Raw genomic sequence first — 22,262 nt, 5'->3', positions numbered from 1 at the left:
TAAATGATCTTAAATAATCATGGACCACACGTGGGGACTCATAATGGCTTGCCCTTCCATAATGGGCTTCAGGATGTGCCAATGTCTCCTAAACTCCAAATGGGGTTAACCAAACACCCTATCAGGTGGTTTCTACTTCTAAAGGGGATAATATAGTCAAAGTACATCCGTCAAAAGGTGGTGGCATGTGGTAGATAGGTGAATGAAGTAGGGAATGAGAAGGGTAGCCCTGGGTCACATGTTAGGGTACAAGGGCAGCGAACAAGAGGGAAGCCCACACTTGGGTTTATACTGTATAGGAGGGAGCAATCGTGGTACATGAGGTGCCTTGACCTTGGTTTTTCCACCCTTATTTTATGCCTTATGCCTTTTTATGATTTTCTCTGATTTTCTTGCTCGGGGCTCAAGGGGTTAGAGCATGATGTGTAAGATATAGTAGTGGAATCTCCTTTTTAAGGTGGGGCGGCTCATTGCCCACCAAGGATTTGGATAATCATGGGTTCCTATATGATGAAGAAGGCTCATAGAACCTGTAGGTACCAGGGTGATGGCCATGATAATGGGGTAGAGCTCATGTATTGGCTTTTGCCCACGTGCTAAAATGTTGAATGTGGCCATATATGCTTTTAATTTTCTTTTCAGTTGCATCAACCTCCGGGCTTCATTCCAGGCCATGACCCAAGGTATGGGCAAGGGGAAGGGGCAAGCTAACCCTATGTGGACCTAATGTAGGAATGTGGACCCAAGCAGGAAAAATGATGGGTGGGGTAATAATGAGTGGAAAGAGGGTAATATAAGCAGATAAGGGAGTGGTACCACGCAACCAAAATTGGGGTTTCCTGTGAAATACCATTCCTGAAACCAAATAGTCAGTAAAAGAGATCCTAAGGGACTAGAATCCAAGGTTAATTCCTACAAGGGGTCTATGGAACAAAAGCACAGACCTAGCCCATCATTTCCGCCGAATCCCCCCATTAATCCATGTCCAGAAGGGTCCATGATAAGAAAACCACAATACTCAATTTCAAAATGACAAGGCATACCTTTAGATTTTGGGAGGCCCACCTTCAAACATATGATCATGGTAGATGGGCGAGGGACCACATGGCTGGGTCAGGTGGTGGAGAAAATGGCACAATGAGCTAGGTGGTAGTTGTAAGGGGCTACTGGCTCCTGAATGAGGACCATCTTGGAGAAAAAATTTCTCCTAGGGATATTAGCCACAAAATGGTGGGTAACAGCTGGGTCCAACTGGGACGTGATCTCTCGAAGAAGTGGGCAAAGCTACTCAAATGGGAGGTCACAAGAACTCCAACAATCTCTTGGTTACCATAGACCTGAAAAAACATGGGGCAACATGCTTTCGCGATGTCTCATGATCGCACATGCTATATGTTATGCCATAAAATCAACAGAAAATAAAATATGCAAATATGCATCTATCTATCATGAGAAATATCATATGATGTTAGTTCTAATGCAAAAATCAACATGCAATGCATCCTACCCTAACATGCATGTGATAATGCTAATGCTAAGTGTAATCATAAAGCTAGTGCAACCAACATATCATTGTATCAATATACATATGCCTGCCAATATGACTACTTATGTAGCAAATCCCAAAGCGAATGCAAATCCAAACACATGGAGGATGTTGTGGGTGGGAGGTGGGAAAATATGATGCCCACACATGGATGATTATGTGAGAAGAGGTGAGAAAATTATGTAATCTAGTTCGTGAGATCTTCTCTTGCAACCAAAGTATAGAGATGTCAACAACCAAGCTCATAAACTTTCGATGGATGACGACCTCTGGCATATGACTTTCACCATCGTCCTTATTATTTACGTCATGGCTTATGGCCTTCATTGGGTCATGATTAGCAGGAAAGGGAGACCGACGAGATGGACAAACACAAGTAGGTTGCACATGATGAAAAAGTATAATCAGTGATGGGATTTTCCTTAACACTATATTGGGGAGGGGAAAAGTGTGAATTTTTTTGAATCTACACATCAAAAATCCTATTGCAATCACTGGTTTATCATCCCCTACTTGTTTTTACATTCAACAAGTTATTTAATTATTTAAACACTGATGAAAAACACTACTGCAGACTACACTGACATACAGATCATAAACTAAAATAGATATGAGACAAACACACAAGGGACACCGTTATTTTTGGACAAATATCCTTGGAAAAACCCAATGCGGGAAAACCGGTGCAGCAACTTTGAGGGTTTTCTAGTATTAAGCATTAGTTCTGAATACAACTCTGCATGCCCTCTCAGCTATCCAGTTACAAAGATAAAATATACTAGCAGAAACCTAAGTGAGATTACCTCACTTCACTCGGCAAAATCCTTCCGATCGAACAACTGGACTGACTCTGCACTGCCTCCTCTGCTTGTTGGAGATCTGACATCAGCCTTCTCTGTTGATCCTGCTACTCCCCGGCTGAATTTAGACTTCTGTAGGAGTGCAGCTCCTCCCCCGCGCTGGCACTGCGTCAAGGAATGCGTGGGCTCTTTTGGCCCAACATCAGCCTCCCTTGGTATGTGTTGCCTCTTTTGGCTTATCTCTGCCTCTCTCCGCTATGTATTCGGGGTCCTGGAGAAGATCCTCCAACCCTAACTATCCCTGCCCCTCTGCTGCAACTCAGATCACCAGTTCGATTTTCTCAGCAAACCACACCCTAGAAAAATTGAACTTCTTTGATCACTTGGTGTATCTCCAATTGTCCCTCAAGCCTCCTCTTATACTTTTCCCGTTGGTGAATCAACGACTAAGATTAAGTCCCTAATCAATGACTAAGATTAAAACAGACTTGATCCTCATCACTTAGAAGTTTCTCACCCATATTCTTATTAATATCCATTAATATTTTTATTTTCCTAAGTTTAGACTTAGGAACCCCATTAAAAACATTAATTATTTTAATAACTCATCATCCGGGTGGCATTTCTCCAAACGATTTCTGGGTCTTGGAGATCTTATGTATTCTAGTCCCTCCACAAAATTTCGGAGCTAGAGCACATCCGATGCTACCCAAAATCAACAAAAAGGGGTCACAGTTGCTTGAGACCATATGACCAGGGGTGAGGGAATCAAATGATGAAGGCCCAAGATGATGACTAATAGGAAACAGGGAGGAAGAAGTATTGTATTCAACGGGTTGTGCTTTCCCGAAGTCATAATCTAAAGGCTCAAGTGATTTGAACATAGAGTCATACTCAAGAGAAGTGGGAGCCTTATCAATTCCTTGCAGTCATCAGAGCCACAGCCTCTGTAGTGCCAAAGACACTGGGTACGTTAGATTTCAAGGAGAGGGATCATTAGCCAAGCCCTTGCTTGCTTCACCTTGACTTCTCTCTGCCACTTACTTTAGAGACTAGGTTCAATATAGATAAAGATCAAGGGATACACTTAGCTAGGCATTTAATTAAAATAAACCAAGATCTTGCATCTCACCTAAGTCATAGGATTTGCATAGCATATAGGATAGTTAAGCATTTAAGCAACGGTTGTTCATCCGGTCATTTGGTCCTTAATTGATATAAAGCAAGTGGTTGACTCCATAAGGCACTGGTCTCATTAATAATTCAATCTAATCTCGTAACTTGCTAAAATCAACCAAGTGGCTAGGCCATTCAATCGTGTCTCCCGGACTTGTTGGTTGCCAACTTGTCCTTCATTTTCACATTCCATAGGGACTACCCCCATAGCCTGTTGTTGGGAGACAACTAGAACGGAGAGGTCAAGGATTAGAGTGGAAGCCCCCAACTTGAGTCATTGTCGCATCGTGCCTGTACAATCTGAACGACAACATTTTATGGCGCCGTTGTTGGGGACAAGTTTATCTTGTTATCGGTGCTTTAATGACAATCTTCATAACTCTCTCCATATTTTCATTACCTGTCAAGCGACACATATTTTGACGCTCTTCTTTTCTTTATCTTTTCAGCATCCTATCCTTCATTCTCTCACCGATCTTCTCATCATTTTTCTATCCGCACCTTTAGCACCTGGACACTTGGGTTAGTTTACTGTTTGGGGGCGACTGCATTGATTCATCCATTCACAAGAGCTTATACTAGAAGAAATCCTGGTAGCGTGCTTAGCCCCTCCCTCAAGCTTGGTTGAACAAATTACATTCTAGTAAGCATTCATTTTTCTCAGACGGAAAGCCCTCCTTGATATCCATCTGCTTTTCCCTGACTAACTTTTCGTTTTTGCCTTTTGGATTTTAGAGCTAGATTCATCTTCAAGTGGCGACTCCACTTCTTTCATTTTTTGTAAGAATTTTTGCTTGAAGCTCCCTTCTTGTAGACTTCTTGTTTTTCTTGAACAAGGATCTCTCTCTAACATCCATTTGTTCCTTTTAACCTTAAGAAAGTCATCATGGATGACATGTTCACCCCTTGTCGTTTTACTAACATTCAAGGTTATCCTCATGACCTTCCAAAGAGAAAAGTTGAAGAAAAGACAATTAATGAGGTTAAAGAATTAACAAAAATCATTAAAAGCATGTGAGCTAAACATAGAAATCAAATCTCTGCTATGAAGAATCGCCTAACTTATATGGTGAAGTCTTAAGAGAATGAGTTGCAGCATAATAATGATCAATCCTGGCCATATTGAAGACCTTGTGAAAGTTTTCATGATGAAACTACTTGTGCTATTGCAAGAAGAATCCTTGTTAGTAGAAAGGCAGGGACTAATAGCCAAATTAATCATTTTGATGATGAAAAGGAAAGTGATAAGCATTGTATCGAGGAGTTAGCTCAAATGATTAAAGCCATAGAAGTTAGTCATTCTAATAAGATACACGCAAGTAATAAAGAATCGAGCAGAAGTAATTCAGAGCATGGAACTTAATCAAGCAAAATTAGTTACCAATCATGCTAAGGAGATGAGTACCATGAAAAACAGGTTATAGTTAATGGAGGTTACTCATTATAATCAGACGGTCACCTTTCAGAACATGATGGAGACCATGGAGGAAAATCATGCTAGGGAAATCAATGCTAAGAAGGAGAACCATACTAATCAAATGAATGCTATGAAAATTGAACAAATCACTCTTCAGAGTAAACTGCAAATGATGGAAAAGCCATAGGTTCAGGAACTCCAACTTAGTCCAAAGGATCCAGAAGGAAATCCAAAAGAACTTTCGATAGATCATAAGCCTCCTAGTCAGCCAGAGCAATTCTCATCTCATTGCGAGGAAGTCACTTGCCCCGTTGGAGACATGTTAACTAGAAGTGGCATGGTTGAAAAAGAAATTGAGAAAGATCACGCTTATGTGTCACCTTTGACAGAGTATATTCAGAATTAGATTGGGCATACATCAGATTCTTCAGATCTTTCATCTGAGCATTTTCAAGCTCAATACAAAAAATCTACATTGGTCCAATTATTAGCATCATAGCCTGCTGGAAGCAAAAATAAAAAGCATAAAAGAAGGAAGAAGTTTGATGCATCTGATGGCCGAGAACAACTCAATATTCAGATAAGTCAAAGTCCTAGCATCTTCAGAATCCAGCATGGCAAATCAGAGAAGCAACCCATGGACCTACCTGAAAGTCTGCAGATGCTCAGTATACGCTATGTTGAAGATATCTGATGCCTTGGGGCATCTTTTGTATAGTATCTCTAACCCTACTCCCTTTAATTTATGTCATTAATTAGTTTTCTTTTATGCACTTATGTTTTATGTTTTTACGTTTCAGTTTGTTAGAGTAGATTTTTTCTATTCCAACAGATGTTCTATATATGCATGATGATTTTGATTATGAGCGGATATCTATTTGATGGACTTTTGTTTTCTTGGATACATGATTCTGGATTCTCATGTCCCGTCAACGAAGCAACGTGTCCCCATATGGAGCCCGATGTTGCACCCATTTTGTTACAAGTCCCAGGAAGCAGTTGTGCAAAATTTTTCAAAGTTCAGAATCATCAGCCAGCCAATCCTTATGTCATTGTAAGCTCAATTTCTGCAAATTGTAATGTAAATGATGCTAGTGCGACTGTTTAATTAAGAAAGAACCTAGGTAAGCCTATGATTTTGGTGATGAATTTCATCCTAGAAGGTTTTTCGTCTCTGCGCATTGTGTGTGTTTCTAAACACGGATAATCGACAACGTTTTCCCCTCTAGCTTAAACTCTAAAGCTAGGGTGGAATTTATTGACAAAGTCCTAGGTGAGTCCTAGTGTTATATCGAGTCTTTGTAAAAGTGGTTTGGGAATAATTTAAATTATTTGGCTAAATTGTTTTAGTACAAATCACTTGGTCTACTAGATCATATTGTGTCGCAAAATTGGATAAATAATATGAGGGTCTATAACGAATGGGTATTCCCCCTTTGAGGGTTGAATTTGTAATTATCTAATGTAAAAAATAATTTAGTGCATAGTCCCTCAGAATTAGACACCATGGCTAAAATATTTGAGAGTGGAAAAATAATTAATCCCTTCGTGTGTCAATTGATTATTTTTTCTGGCAAAAATAAATTAAATCCTAAGCCAAAAAATTAATTAATTTAGAATAAAAAAAAGTAATTATAGAGAAATTAATTTCTTTAAGTGGAAAATGACCAAAAAATTCGTGGGTCAAAAAGAAGTCAATTTTTGGAGGTCCCTCACTAAGGCAAAAAGGGATGTTTTAAGAAAAATTAGCTCTTGGACTTTGGTGATTTAGTCAAAGTCAAAATTTTAAGGAAATTAATCCAGAAAATCAATTTTTGGATTAATTAAACATGGATTTATGAGAAATTCGAAAATTGCTCAAAAATAAATATTTTCGATTGCAGAGATTAAAAAATGATCAAATATTTATCGACGGTCGAGATTATTTTGACGGGGATCAAGCCAGCTAGCCATTATTTTCCACTTGGAAGATTTATCTAAACTTAGAAGCCATTTGCTTCTCAACTCATGATGAAAACTCTGACTTTGGTCTATGAAATTTTGTAACACTGGTGTTGTTGCATTGATATGCTGAGAGCGTTTGAAATATCATAATAAAAGACTTTGGGGTTTAGTTCATGGTGTTCTTTGTCTGATGATCTGTGGTACATTCTATTAGTAGATTTTGGGTCTATCTTAGGTGATCTGATTCGCCATATGTCTAACAAGTTTGCTTGAAGAAATATATAGAGCTTGCAAGAACACTGTCCGTTGGGCTCCAAGTTCACATACTTTGGAGAAGAGTCGACCTTGTTTGGGCTCCGAGTATTTTATTTGATTTTCTTTCTTCACTAAGGTTGTGGGAAATACCATAACTTTCGAAACACATTTGATCTATTGTCATTATTTGTCATTTAAAAAAAAATTCTCAAAAATATTTTATTTTAACAAGCATTGTATATTTGTATATATCTTATAGATAATTGTAAATATTTTTTGCAAATAAATTTTCTCTAACCCTTGTTTTGCAACAATTGGGGTTTGGGGTTTTATTTTAAATTTTTGTATATATTGGGGTTTTGGGTATTTTTATTTTTCATTTGTGCAGGTGAGATTCAAGCCACTCCAAAGGATTTGCTGGGGTTTTGAGCTAGATCTAGGCCCTTGAGAGTAAGATCTAGTCTCTATTCTATTTTCAGGGCGAGCATCAAGGAATTTTGTAGTGAAATTGAGCAACACTAAAGATCTGAAGCAAAATAAAAATTTTGTGAGGGTTTGCAAAATTTTTACGGCCTTTTCAGGCCTAGCGTCAAGCCTTCCTAGCCCCAGCGTGGCCATCTAGCATAACTATTAGCCTTATTGGTGATCCGCAGGCCCCTCGGGGGCATTTTAAGGCCTCGACCCTCTTCCTCGGCCAAGTCGCAGGCCTTAGAGAGCCTCCGCCTGCCCTCTTTCCCTTTGCCGTGGGCTTGGAGGTGCCTATAAGGCCCTCAACCTCCCTCCTATTCCCTGTTGCAGGTCTACTAGGGCCTCTCCTCCCCTCTGCTACCATTTTCTCCATCTCCCTGGCCTCCTCTCCCTCCGTCTCCCTTATTCCTCCCACTGTCAACCCGTATTTCCCTTGTCAAGTGTCCTCTGCGCTGTTGATGTCTGACATGCTGTCCACCAACTACTGCGTTGTTGTTGTAATTGTCCTGCTGCTGACATTGCCACTGTCAACACTGCATCCGTACTACAATTCCCTCTTAGGTGTTGCATTTTTGCTAATGCTAGCACTTCCACTGCCAACTACTACTGCACTACAAATGGTTGTTGCTAGTCCATCAACAACGAAAAAACATCCAAAATTACTGAACTAACTGTGTTCAGTATGATACCACGTGAATGATGGAGCCTGACTGCTTCTAGTCTCTGCACTGACCCTCTAAATATACTGCGGTGCTACTGAACTTTGCTTTGTGCCATCTGCACTGCTATCAACTCTTCTTTGCACTGCTTAGACATTGGCACTCCTAGCCACTGCAACTGTCTCTCCATCACTCCTTGGCACCATTCGACACTAGTCCATCCTACTACCACAAAATTGGGCTCCCGTAGCAAGGTATTGATCCAAGAGGTGGACTCCTCAAGGATCCTGCCCATCTGTAGCTCTTTCGAACTACAACTCCAAATCAACCCACCTCCCTCGTGGAGGTATATCTTGACTGTCATGGCGAACTCCTCCTCTTTGACCTTTGCGGGCGCAACCTTCGGATTGTGTTTCTCATCCTTGTCCTTCTTCTTGAGAGGAGACTGAGTAGCGTTGTGACCCATCTCACTACACCTGAAACACTTGATATCCGAGACGTCCTTCTTACGTCTCCGCTGCTCCTGCTATCCCTTCGATGCAAGGGTTGCATTATCCTCCTCCTCCTTGGGCTTTGACCCACTGTTGTTGCTGCTTCCGTCAAGTTTAACCTTGACTAAGTCTCTCCTCAGCGCCTCTTATTTTAGAGCTGCCCACATCTCATCCCAATTTGGCAATGTTGCTCTGCCCAGGATACTCTGGACAAACACTTGCCACTCATCTGAGACAGAATTGAGGGCCAGTCTAACCAACTCTGAATCTCGAGGTGTATGCCCCGCAGCAGACAACTCATCATGGGTTTTCTTCAGCTTTGTGAGGAATGGATCCACATGCTCCCCCTTCTGGATCTGAGCTAATATAAGCTTCTGCTCTAAGTACATCTTCCGCTGCTCGGAAGATCCCTGATATAACGTAGACATTGTGTCCCACTTCTCCTTAGCAGTCCCTCTGCTAGCGATGTGACAGACCACATGATCCTTTACTCCATCGAGGATCATCCTTTTGGCCTTCGCCATCTCTGATCTGTACTTCTTTAACGGATCTGCATTTGTAGGCACAACCACCATGTCGTCGATATATGTCTTGAAGGCATGCTCATCTAGAAAAAATGACATTCTTGCCTTCTAGATAATGTAGTTGGATGCTCCATCCAACTTATCCTGATTCCTCAAGCCACTGGTTGCCATTTCTGCCACAAATGTCGAAAATCGCCTCTCTCCTCTGTGTTGCTACTAGGCTAGCCTATGCATTCCCTGTTGGAGCTAGTAAAACTGTTGACCCTTGTTTCTGCTCAGCTCTAGAGAATTCAAATTCCTTGGTTAGGAATTCTCTAAGGAAGAAATTCCCTCAACCATGCTTCTCCTCTTTCTTCTGACGATTTTCTGCCCAGCAAATTACCTGCAGAAAAATCTATGTCCCACCAACTCTCCTCACACTGAGATTTCAGCGCTGCTCCCTATGCCCCGACAAACATTTGAACTAGAAGCCCTTCTCTTTGTCGACTCACGTGGAGAGAAACTGCCTCAAAATTTAGCCCTTCGGCAAAGAATTGCGCAAACCCTCTGGGGTTTCGAACTACTGCCTCCTACAACTTTTCGATTTGCCTCTTTTGCTCAGTGTTGGATCTACTGACATTGCTCTTCTTGTTCCCCCTGCAGCTTTGATACCATGTGAAAATTCCTCAATCGGAATCCCTACTGCAGCAACTGATGATATTACTCCTATTTGTTAAATTCCTTTAAACAAATTACTTGCAGTTTCCTACGGAAAATATCATAACACATACATTGCAGCCTTCACTTAATTAAATTATATGTGGAAACAAGAGTCTGTGCAAGAAAGAAAATACAACACAATTGACATTGTTACATTGGGACAAATGTCCTCGGAAAAACTCAATGCGGGAAAACCGGTGCAACAGATTTGAGGGTTTTAATATTATTAAGTAGTAGCAAATTCTGAATACATCTCTGAATACCTCAAGGGTTATTCAGTTATAGAGAGAAATACTAGCAGAAATATTTGTGAGATTACCTCACCTAATCACTGAGAAAAATCTCGTTGATCCGGACACTGGATGAGGTGCTTCTGGCAGGCCTTGCTTTGCCTCTGCGCAATCCTCACACAGTCCCTGTGTCACCCAGCTTGCTGATCGATTTGTTGCCTGAAGTCTCTGCTCTCAACCTCCTAGTCTCACACCTCGGCTTCTGGCTTCTGAAACTGACTTTGCCCAGCAAAATCTGAGGCTCTCTCTCACCCTCTGCGCTGCCTCTGCATGGCCCTTCATGGCCTTGCGTCAGCCTCTGCGTGAGAGCTGCTGGATCACTCTGTTGATGATTCTCCGATTGAGAAAATCTCTCTTCGAATGCTATCCCTGCCCCTCTACTGCAAGAAATCTACTCGATCATAATTTCCTCCTAAGAACTTCTCACTTCAGAAATTCGATCTCTTGATCTTTCGGTGTATTTTCCAAATGACCCTCAAGCTCCCTTAAATAATCTTCTCGTTGACATTCAACGACCCAGATTAAAAGCTAATCAATGGCTAAGATCATTTTAGCTTGATCCTCGTCTTCTTCTAGAAGTTACACCCACAATTAGATTAATACCCATTAATATTTTTAATTTCCTAAGTTTAGACTTAGGGTCCCATTAAAAAATATTAATTATTTTAATAAAATCGTTTTTGGGTGGAATTTCCCAAAACGCTTTTTGGGTTCTTTGGAATACATGTACCCAAGCCTCCCTGAAAAATTTGAGGCCTAGACCACATCCGATGCTACCCCAAATCAACAACTTGGTCCTTCTTCTTCTTCTTGGTTTGTAGTTGTCTTGTCATGATGCTCTTCTTCTTCAAATAGTGGTACATCTTCATCGTTGAATTCGATTGGTATATCCTTGGATCTTTTGTAGGCATGATTTTCATCAAATGTAACATCCTTGCTAACTTCAATTTGTTTTCCTTCCTTGATGTAGATTTTATACGCCTTTGAAGAAAGATTGTAACCAACAAAGATCCTTTTTATGCTTGTAGAATCCATTTTCTTTTGTTTGTCTTTTGGACCATGGATGTATGCGAGACACCCAAAGATTTAGAGATGATCTACACATGGCTTCTTCCTTGTGAATGCTTCTTCTGGTGTCATATTATCAAGTATTCTACAAGGACTTCTATTTTGTATATATACTGTTGTCGTTGCTGCTTCTCCCCATAGAAACTTTGGTAGATCTTGATCAAATATCAAAGTTCATATACATTTTTCAATTGTTCTATTTTTCCTTTCTGCAACTCCACTCTTCTCAATGTTGTAGTGAACAATGAGCTCCCTCTTAATACCTGCTTCTTTACAATATGCAATTAATTCTTTTGAAGTGTATTCCCCACCATTATCAGATCTCAAAGTTTTTATCTTTCTTTCTATTAAGGTCTCCACTTCAGATCTAAATTCCTTGAACTTTTCAAATACTTCGTCCTTTGCCTTGAGAAGATAGAGCCATGTCTTTCTAGAGTGATCATCAATGAAGGTCACATAATAAAGATGGCCTCCAAGAGATTTGTTAGACATTGGCCCACACACATCGGAATGAATGAGGTCTAATATCTCCTTAGATCTTGTATCACTACTTGTAAAAGGTTTCCTTGTATTCTTTCCCAAAGCACATCCCTTACATGCTCCTTCATGATTTTCCTTGATGTTGGGGATGTCCTTTACCATTTGACTAAGTGAGGGTATTATCTTGTAATGAATATGCCCAGATCTTCTATGCCATAGTTCAATAAGATTGATCTCCATGTGAACTAGGGCCTGAGGAGATGGTGTTATGACTCTATATAGCCTTCTTTCATGAACTCCTATTACTTTTTCCTTTTCAATACTTGAATCCTTTCCCCAAACCAAAATTTTACCATCTACAAAGGCAACCCTATGTTCTTTGTCTTCTAAACAAGAAATGGAAAGGAATTTCTTTTTCAAACCTGAAACATAGAGTATGTTGTTGAGGTGGATCTTTGCTCCACTTTTGAGCTTCAGTGATGTAGATCCAAGTCCCTTGACTGCATAATTGTTGTTGTCTCCTAGCTCTACTGCATATGATGATGGTTCCCTTGATAGAGTATGAAGTTGTCCACTTTCTCCTCTCATATGTCTTGAGGCTCCACTATCAATGATCCATGCATTGTCATTGTCAAGAGTACCTGTAAGTGCAACCAAAAATCCTCCACTCTTGACTTTCTTAGATAGATTGTAGATGATTCTTTCAATCCAGCTTTCGATAATTCTTACGATATTGAATCCCATTTTCAAGTAACTTGCCATAGAGGGAGTAACCTTTTCTTCCAAGCCAACAAAGTGATCTTCAACCTTCTTTGACTTTAGCTCTGATACCGTGCTGAGAAAGCAATGCTTATAGGAATTAGGGTTTGATTCCTCTTTCTTGATAATTACTTGTGAATTATGTTGGCTTCTTTTACTTCTTATTAGTTTATCTTTCATCAAGAAATTACCAAATTATATGTATATGAAGACCACAAGAACAAGAGACACAAAATGTAGGTGCTCAACCAGGCAAAAAGCCCTATATGTGGAAAATCCTGTCAAACTCTTCCTTCTGTAGATTCAAATCAAGATGAGACTCTTCTGTTGATATGGGGTAGCATCGGATGTGCTCTAGGCCTCAAACTTTGAAAGGAGGCTTGGGTACATGTATTCCAAAGAACCTAGAAAGCATTTTGTTAAATTCCACCCAAAAACAATTTTATTAAAATAATTAATATTTTTTAATGGGCCCCTAAGTCTAAACCTAGGAAATTAAAAATATTAATGGGTATTAATCTAATTGTAGGTGTAACTTCTAGAAGAAGACGAGGATCAAGCTAAAATTATCTTAGCCACTGATTAGCTTTTCATCTAGGCCGTTGAATGTCAACGAGAAGATTATTTAAGGAAGCTTGAGGGTCATTTGGAAAGCACACCGAGAGATCAAGAGATCTAATTTCTAAAGTGAGAAGTTCTCAGGAGGAAATTCTGATTGAATAGATTTCTTGTAGTTGAGGGGCAGGGAGAGAGAGAGATTTTCTCTGCTGGAGAATCATCAACAAAGAGAGGCAGAGAGTGATCCAGCAACTCTCACGCAGAGGCTGACGCAGGGCCACGCAGAGGCAGCACAAAGGGTGAGAGAAAGTCCAAAATTTTGCAGCAAAGTTAGTTTCAGAAACCGGGAGCTGGGGTGTGAGACCGGGAGGTTGAGAGCGGTGACTCCGAGCAACAAATCGATCAGCTGGCTGGGTGACGCAATGTCTAGAGGGGTTGACGCAAGGACTGCCTGAGGATTGCACAGGGCCTGCTAGAGGCACCTCATCTAATGACCGGATCAATCGAGATTTTTCTCAGTGATTGTGTGAGGTAATCTGATAAATCTTTCTGCTAGTATTTCTCTCTCTGTAACTGAATAACCCTTGAGGTATTCAGAGATGTATTTAGAATTTGCTACTGCTTAATAAAAATAAACCCTCAGATTTGCTGCACCAGGTTTCCCGCATTAGGTTTTTCTGGGACGGTGTTGTTGTGTTGTATTTTTTTCTTGTTCAGTCCCTTGTTTCCACATATAAATTAAATAAGTGAAGGCTGCGGTGCATGTATTTCAATATTTGTCGTAATAAACTGCAAATAACTTGTTCATGTAAATCTAACAAGTAGGAGAAATATTATCAATTACTGTAGTAGGGATTCCGGTTTAGGAATTTTCACATTGTACAAATTCCTAGATCTAAAAATCTCGAGAATCCTACTGCAACCAACTGAATCTACTTCACCTAGATTGTAAATTACATTACAAGCTTATTTCAGATTTCTTCTTGAAATATTGATGCAAATTACTGAAGAAGCCTACACCAAATTAAATATGATTCTGAAACATAGAAACTGAGAAAGGAAATACAAAGTTCAAACACATAGGACACCGTTATTTTTGCACAAATGTCCCCAGAAAAACCCAATGCGGGAAAACCGGTGCAACATCTCTGAGGATTTTATTATTATGCAGGAGAAAATCTGAGTACAATTCTAGGATGCTCAACTAGCAACCCAATACAGAGAGAATACCGAACAAAAGATTGGTGAAATGATCTCACCTTGTCACGGGGAGAATTAGTGACTGATCTTACTGCACTGGAGGCTCTGCGTCACCCTATGCATGGATTCTGCGCAAAACTGGTCACTCTCGACAGTTTTTGCCTCACCCCTCCTGGGTATTACGTTGCCCCTCTTCCGGATCCTCTGCTGGCTGAGAAAATCGATCTTCTGTCTCTCGGACTCACACCCCAGCTTCCGGCAACTGTAACTTGACTTCCCTTAGTAGGAAACTCGACTTCCCCTCAAGGACTGCGCTGCCTCTGCGTCAGTACTACGTGAGCCAGCGTCAGCGTTCTTCTGGACGTCTTTTTGTCCTCCCTCTGCCTTGTACTCTTCGGAAATTCCTTTGTCCAGATTCTCACTGCCCCTCTACTGTAAGAAATCTCTTAAATCGAATTTTCCTCCTGAGAACTTCACACTTCAGAAAATCGATTTCCTTGATCTCTCAGGGTGTGTTTTCCAGATGACCCTCAAGCCCCTTCTTATATCTTCCTGTTGGACAAACAATGACCTAGACTAACTCCTAATCAAAGGCTCAAATTGTTTGACTTGATCTTCGTCTTTTCCTAGAAGTTACACCGACAATTAGATTAATACCCATTAATAATTTAATTTTCCTAAGTTTAGACTTAGGAACCCCATTAAAAATATTAATTATTTTAATATAATCATCTCTGGGTGGAATTTCCCAAAACGCTTTCTGGGTTCTTTGGAATACATGTGCCTAAGCCTCCCTACAGTGTATGTATTTCAATATTTGCCGTAGGAAACTGCAAATAACTTGTTTATGTAAATCTAACAAGTAGGAGAAATATCATCAGTTACTGCAGTAGGGATTTCGGTTTACGAATTTTCACATCTTCAAGACCTCTTCGACCTAGACAGTGACCTCCTCCAACCACCAAGTGAGCCCTTCCCTTCAATATATTATTCTTGTCAAAGTTTCCAAGTAACGACTCTCCAGCAATAGCTTCAAGCCAAAATTTCTGCCCCCCAGCAGCAAAATTTTAGACCTGCAGTAGATAGAAAATTTCAAACCTACAATAGACACAAAATTTCAGCTTCAATCCAAAAGTTCGGCCCCTAGCAACAAAATTTTAAATCTGCAATAGACACAATTTCAGACCTACAATAGACACAAAATTTTGTCCCCAGCAACTGCTGAAAAACATTGCATGTGCGAGAGATAGATGACCCAGAAACTCGAATTAGGTCTTCCCAACAAATTTTGTCCTTCTCCAACTTCTTTACTCTCTTTTCTGCCTCTCTTCCTTGAAGATCGAACTTGTTGAGTGAATACTCCAAATAGGTCGAACTGCCTCTCTATATATAGCCTTTTTTCTGGGTTGAATTTCCCTAATGTAGGCCGACTTGGTGTGGAGAATACTATATTGGGGAAACAGGTAGGCCTTTTAAGATTAGGCTTAAAGAGCATGGTGTTGATCTCCGAAATGAAAGAACTCGATCGTCAGCTTTAGCAGAGCATGTAGGTAAGACCAACCACCGCATCTGCCTAGATGACACTAAGGTCATTGCCAATGAAAAACATCGTTTTAAGCATAAAGTTCGGGAGGCCCTTGAAATCATCAAACACCCTCACAACCTCAATAGGGATGGAGGCTTAGAAATTAGCAGAAATTGGATTTCCCTTCTCTCCCGCGATACCAAGGAATAAAGAGGTTTTTTCCCCTTTCTTATCATCCTTACCACTCTTTATCAACCCCTCTTCTCCTCCCTCTGCGCCTCCTTCGAATCTCTCCCATGAATGTTTTATCACATTTTCGCTCTTCTCCTCTGTTTCGACATCAACCTCTCATACTTCACCTGAGTAAAAATCCCTTTTACTGGGATTCCATTCATTTGCCCCTCCCTTCTTTGGCTTTAACCCTTTGTTACCCCAGTAATATTAATAATAATAATTACTAATATCATATACATAATTAATATTACTTATATCTTCTAATAACATGATCTCTTAAATTAAGTATGAATAAAATTTATATTAAAATACATTAACATAAAGCTAATACATTAGCTTATTAAAATCATACTTAAGTCATATACTTATAATAGGTATGAATAGGATTCATATTAGAATATGGTATTAATATGAATTATATTAAATATTAATATTAATAAGATCTATATTGTTAAATAATGAATCCGTACAGGTGACGAAATTCTTTTTATATAGAGGAGGAATGACCTATTATAGAGTTTTCTGAACCTAACGTTTCGGACTACTAAGTGAGTTCCTCATCAGGGGATGTGTCAATAGATTTTAAGATATTAGTGTTGTATCCAGGAGCTGTGTTTCAGAGTATAAATATGAGGTATGAAAGGAATACTATAAGAAATTTAGTCGGCTCATATTTGATTAGTTTGTTAATATATATTTTATTTTATCTTATTATTATTATTATTATTATTATTAATAGGATTAAGGATTTACTAATTTATTTAATTGAAAATCTAAACTCTAATGTTTGCTAAGTTTGATTTGTTTTTAACTTGAATTATTCCAACTCTTTTTTCTCGGTTCAGAAAAAAGAGTTGGAATAATTCAAGTTAAAAACAAATCAAACTTTGCGAACATTAGAGTTTAGATTTTCAATTATATAAATTAGTAAATCCTAAATCATATTAAAAAAAAATAAAAAAAAATAAAAATAATAATAATAATAATAAAATAAATAAGATAAAATAAAATATATATTAACAAACTAATCAGATATGAGCTGACTAAATTTCTTATAGTATTCCTTTCATACCTCATATTTATACTCTGAAACACAGCTCTTGGATACATCACTAATATCTTAAAATCTATTGACACATCCCCTGAGGATGGACTCACTTAGTAGTCCGAAACGTTGGGTTCACAAAACTCTATAACAGGTCATTCCTCCTCTATATAAAAAGATCTATATTATAATATAATAACATAATCTAATACATTAGTTTATAAAAATCAAAATTCAAATAATTATTATAATGAAAAATTAACTCTATACTAAATGTCAAAAAAGAACTATAATTAAATTAAAATAAAACTTACTAATTAAATGTGAAAACAAAATAAAAAAACATATACTTCTAAGGTCAATGGATAAATTAAATAAAAAATCTCTTTGACTGGTCGAATCCCCAACCCTAACTGCGTGGCATCTCATATTTATAACCTCCATCTTTTCTCTTCTTTGTAGATTTAGTCCTGAAGATGAGTCTTGTTCTAGACTCGAAACGTAGACTTAAAAATACAAACTGCGGAATTTCCGAGCTCTCAATCTCAAAAATAATTATTTTTACATGATACAAAAACCCAAGAAGGGTCTAACAAAAATGACAATGACTCTAATGACTCAAGACAAAACCTAGAAGCCTTCAATGGAGGATTTGACCTAAGAAACATTGACCCAAGCATGAAACCCATGCTTTAGTAAGTCATTTTCTTTAATAATAAATTTTCTTTTGACACGTACAATTATGAAGACCGACACTAGTTACATTCTTCAACACTCCCAAAATTATACATAAACCCTAGGTCTCTAGTGGTCCCATCCTAGGTCCTTCTCAAGCATAGCGAAAGCTTATATATAGAGATATAACCATCTTACAAAGCTTCTTGAAAGGTCCCTATCTCTTTGAAGCCTTGACCTTAGGTCTCCTTGTTATCGTTGAATACCATAAGCCCTAGGTCTAGGTCTCGTCATAGGTCTTTCTTGGAGAGCCCTTTTGCTTCTCTTGAATTATTGATCCTTTATTTGAGCCTCTCCTTTGAATGGGCCTCGGAAATCACATCATTCCTAGTCATTGTTTCCATCATTAATAGTGATTTCCCTCAAACCGGGACTCCTCCCATTGGTGAAAGTCCATAAAGAGCGACGGACACTGGCTAAGGTGACACTGGGTTTTTGTCCCATTGTTGTCATTTGGTCTAATAATTGTCCCTTTTGTACCCCTCTTAGGACCCTTGCTAGATTGTGTGGCAACAGGACCTTGCTACAATGACATTTTATAAGTCAATGAAGAAAAGGGAAAATGAAAATGCATCAAAATGGTGATGAAATGATAAGGTGTGAGAAATGGATAGGGAAAATAACATGAAACACACACTTAGGTCGCTAGTAGTACAACTCGACTCATAAGGTAAGACACTTATCTAGAGGTAAATTATGAAAACACCATAGTACAACTTAGTAATAGACAAAAATTTAGAGTGTAATGAGCTATTATAGAATACATCAATAATCACCATGCCTCATGACCCATGTCCAAAAGGAAAGATCATCATGTGTAAGAGGAAGAGCATAATATATAACATTGCATGGTACAATCTCCATCAAAACATGTCATCACAAGGGTTAGCTAAGCAAATGCAAGGAATGCCCATCCATGGGTATCCATAGATCTCGTTTGTGGAACCACTAATTACGATAAAAGTCACAAGTGAAAAAAATCCTCTAGTTACTCATACATGTCAGGGGATAACACATACAAAAGTTTAAGGGGATTGTAGTGATTTATGCTCCTCTTGGATGCTCATGTTAAAGCATTACATCACTAAGTTAGTGAATCCTTTACTTTATAAGTTATATTTCTCATGGGCTTCAATTGTATGTGAAGTAGCTTTGATTTTATTGACTAAATCATACTTAAGATTTACTTGGTCTCTCCTAATAATAAATTGTATTAGAGGGATACTTCCCTCAGTTTTGTGAGAGCCAGCCAAAAGTGAAGTTATATTGAGGTGACAATGATACAACTCCCATCCATTACCCAATGATGGCATCTATGGTTGGGTTTTCCACTTGGATGTTAGTTTAGGTGGTAATGCACCCTTAATAAAGCCAAGGATCTACATAATTTTTTGGAGATTTGGATTGCTAATTAACATTCCAGTATAAACATTTTCATAAACATGCTTGTTTTGTGGTGTCAGGAAATGCAACTGGAGTTGCTCATGAAGCAGCGAATAGATGGACAGGTTTTTACCTAGCTGGTTTTTTTCTTATGAATCTAGTTGAAAACTATTGGGAACTTGTAGCTTCATAGACATTGTTACCCCTTTACATGGATTACTCAATTTTCGATCTTCTTGTTACATGTACTAATTACCAAACTATGCATTTATGCAGACAATATTTTTGCTTTACAGCAATGGTGTTCTGCAAACTTCCCTGAAGCTAAAGAACGGCTTGAACATTTATACAAGGAGGTTAGATGGTCAAGATGGAAACATTTTCTAAATTATTCTTTTCCTTCTGAATATTCAAACAGCTTATCATATATATGCATTGATTCACTTCTCATTAAGCATGGATTGTAGAAAGTACTAATAGTTTTTTTTTTGTTATAATAACTTTCAAGTAGTTCTTGTACCAGTTAAACCGTGGTCTCTTAATTGACTGACTTGTAATCTATGGCAGGTGGGAATTACCGAGTCTTTTGACTACCTGGAATAATGTCACTGTCTATTGGTGCATATTATGATTATGTAAGTCAGGCTAGAGAAATGGCAGACTATATGCTAGAGTGGCAGCACATTAACTTGGCCAAGATAATATTTTAGTGGAAACTCTTGTTTCAAATCAAGGATTGGTAGCTTAGAGTCAAATTGTTGGTTTGACTTCCTTTAAGGCAAGGATTGCACTTAATACAATTCTCCAAGGATGGTCACTTCACAATAATTTCAAGTGCTCCAGACATTTCCTTTCTTTCAGTTTTGAAGTTTTATGATATTAAATGTAATATTTTGTCACATTCAAGATCCTCGACAAATATTCTGATCAGATGCCTAGATCATTCATATAAGATAGATGATAGCTCGTTCAAGGAAACAAGAATATTTGATTTTTGGACATGTACATGGTTTGCGTATTGTCCTTGTCTACACTGTAGTATGTTTTCTGGCACTTACAAAATGCCTAATATTGCCTTCTGTGGATTCTGAAAATGGTGGTGATAGTTCATGTGCCAGCTTGCATCTGGGCTTGGACTGGGGCATAGGAATTGCCTTCACACTTAATGAAAATTTCAAAAATGGTGGCAACTTTGTGTACGAATAAATGGGATGGTATTTAGCAGGATTGGAGGATACAAAGGCACTCTTATAGTTATGACGTGGTCTAGGGTCATTATTCCTTTGCCATTCAATATGCATATGAAATAAAAGACTCTCAAGGGATTGCCTTTACTTCTGTTATGCTACATTTTTCAACTTGCATGATCCGAGTTCTTGTAAAACTCATATATGCTGTTAGGTGGAGCACCAAACTGTAGCATTTCTCCTAACGAACCCTTCATAGACAAGATTTCTTCACACCTGTGAGGATCACCAGTTGTAGTGAGTGCTAGCATTCAAACTTAGAAAATTTTGTTATTATGACTAATGCTCGTAGGAGAACCATTGTGCTGGATGACTTGATACCTTACCCCGTAAACCCTGAAACATGATCAAAATTTTGGACTGAGAAAACCCCACACAGGCTTAAATAAAGAGAAGGGAGCTCTTAATGAATAGTTTATAAAGACACAATACTTGATAAGATGTTTCAAGTGGGGTAGCAAGTTGAGTGCGCTTGACTATGGGGAAAATCTTCATGGTAAAGTACCCTTAAGCAAGATGAGTATTGGGTTGGGTGAATTTCTGCAAAGTATTGGTTATTGGGTGCACGTCTTGATTATGATTAACGTGTGCTTCATCTTACTAGTATCGAAGTCACTTCTTTGCCTCTGTGAGCATCCCTTGATGCAATGAATGCTAAGTGGGCCGTTGTTGCAAAATCTATACTGAAGAGGGAAACCCTACAAGGTATAAACTAGACATATAAGCAACAATGGGGTAGTGGTCCACTGTCAACACAGCCAAAACCCCTTGCTCTTTACAGAGTTACACCAATGGGAGGAGTCTCGGTAGGAAAAATATCACTTATAATAGGTATTCTAGGGTTATAGTATGAAATGATCTCAATGTGAGGTCTTCAAGAAAGACACTATTTTGGTTCAAGGCTTTATAAGGAAGCAATTTGCTTTCTATGAAGAATCCTACAAACAAGGGCTCAAGACCTAGGGTTTGATTGTTGATGAGTGTTGGAGTAACTCAAGGTCAAGGCTATGAAATTTTATCTATTGCAGCTACTAGAAATTATTCTTCTAACTGAAAATTTAATTATGCAGTTTATTTGCTACGACAAACAACGAATAAAATCACAACTGCAATTTTCACCATAAAAATATTGCGGAAAATAAAATATTGGAAATTGAGAAATTCTAGCACACATAAGAATTTTGACACAGTTATTTTGGACAATTGTCCCTGGAAAAACCCAATGCAGGAAAACCGGTGCAACAGATGAGGGTTTTATTATTATTCTTCAACAACAATTATGAGTACAATTATTTAGATGCCTAACTGGTGATCTAATTTGAAGAAAATACTGACGAAATCTAGTGAGGATTTTTCTCTCACCCCACAGCTATTTTCTGCCTCCGAATTACCTCCACAGCCTCTACACTGAGTCTCTTGCGTCACCCTCTACGCAGAGCTTACGTTGGTCCTTGAGAATTTCAACCTTCCTTCCTTTGCCTCTTTCGGGGACTGGAAACCTTCCTCTCTGAATGCTCCTGCCCTCCTCTTCCACCTGCTACTCACCCTCTGGCTCTATCTTCTCTATTGAACTATTGCTACTGAGAAAATCAAATTGCCTGGGCAACTGAGTATCTACAATGGTGTATCTTCCATCACCACATCGATCTCCTCTTCTAATCCATTGTTGGAGCACCAATGACCAAGATTAAAACTTAATCAATGGCTAGGATCATCTCTGGATCGATCCATGTGAATTTCTAGATGATTCTCACCTTAT

The 22,262-nt window shown here is 38.7% G+C and overlaps 1 protein-coding gene across 1 annotated transcript in view; it reads left to right on the top strand.

Annotated features, from left to right (window-relative positions):
* Positions 1-20,251, top strand: part of ATMND1 (Mnd1 family protein) — a 276,194-nt gene extending 255,943 nt beyond the window's left edge. The window contains exons 8-10 of the mRNA XM_089370879.1: positions 19,337-19,381; positions 19,533-19,612; positions 19,824-20,251. Of these exons, the coding sequence (XP_089227005.1) occupies positions 19,337-19,381; positions 19,533-19,612; positions 19,824-19,859 (161 nt within the window). The 3' untranslated portion in view covers positions 19,860-20,251. The remainder of the gene's footprint in view (positions 1-19,336; positions 19,382-19,532; positions 19,613-19,823) is intronic.
* Positions 20,252-22,262: the final 2,011 nt, after the last annotated feature.

The sequence above is a fragment of the Pinus tabuliformis genome, chromosome 6 (assembly GCF_031772625.1).
Source record: "Pinus tabuliformis cultivar Carrire ecotype Pingquan chromosome 6, CPIR1, whole genome shotgun sequence".
NCBI lineage: Eukaryota > Viridiplantae > Streptophyta > Pinopsida > Pinales > Pinaceae > Pinus > Pinus tabuliformis.
Note: the sequence above shows the minus strand (reverse complement) of the source record. Positions and strands in the feature narration are given on the sequence as shown.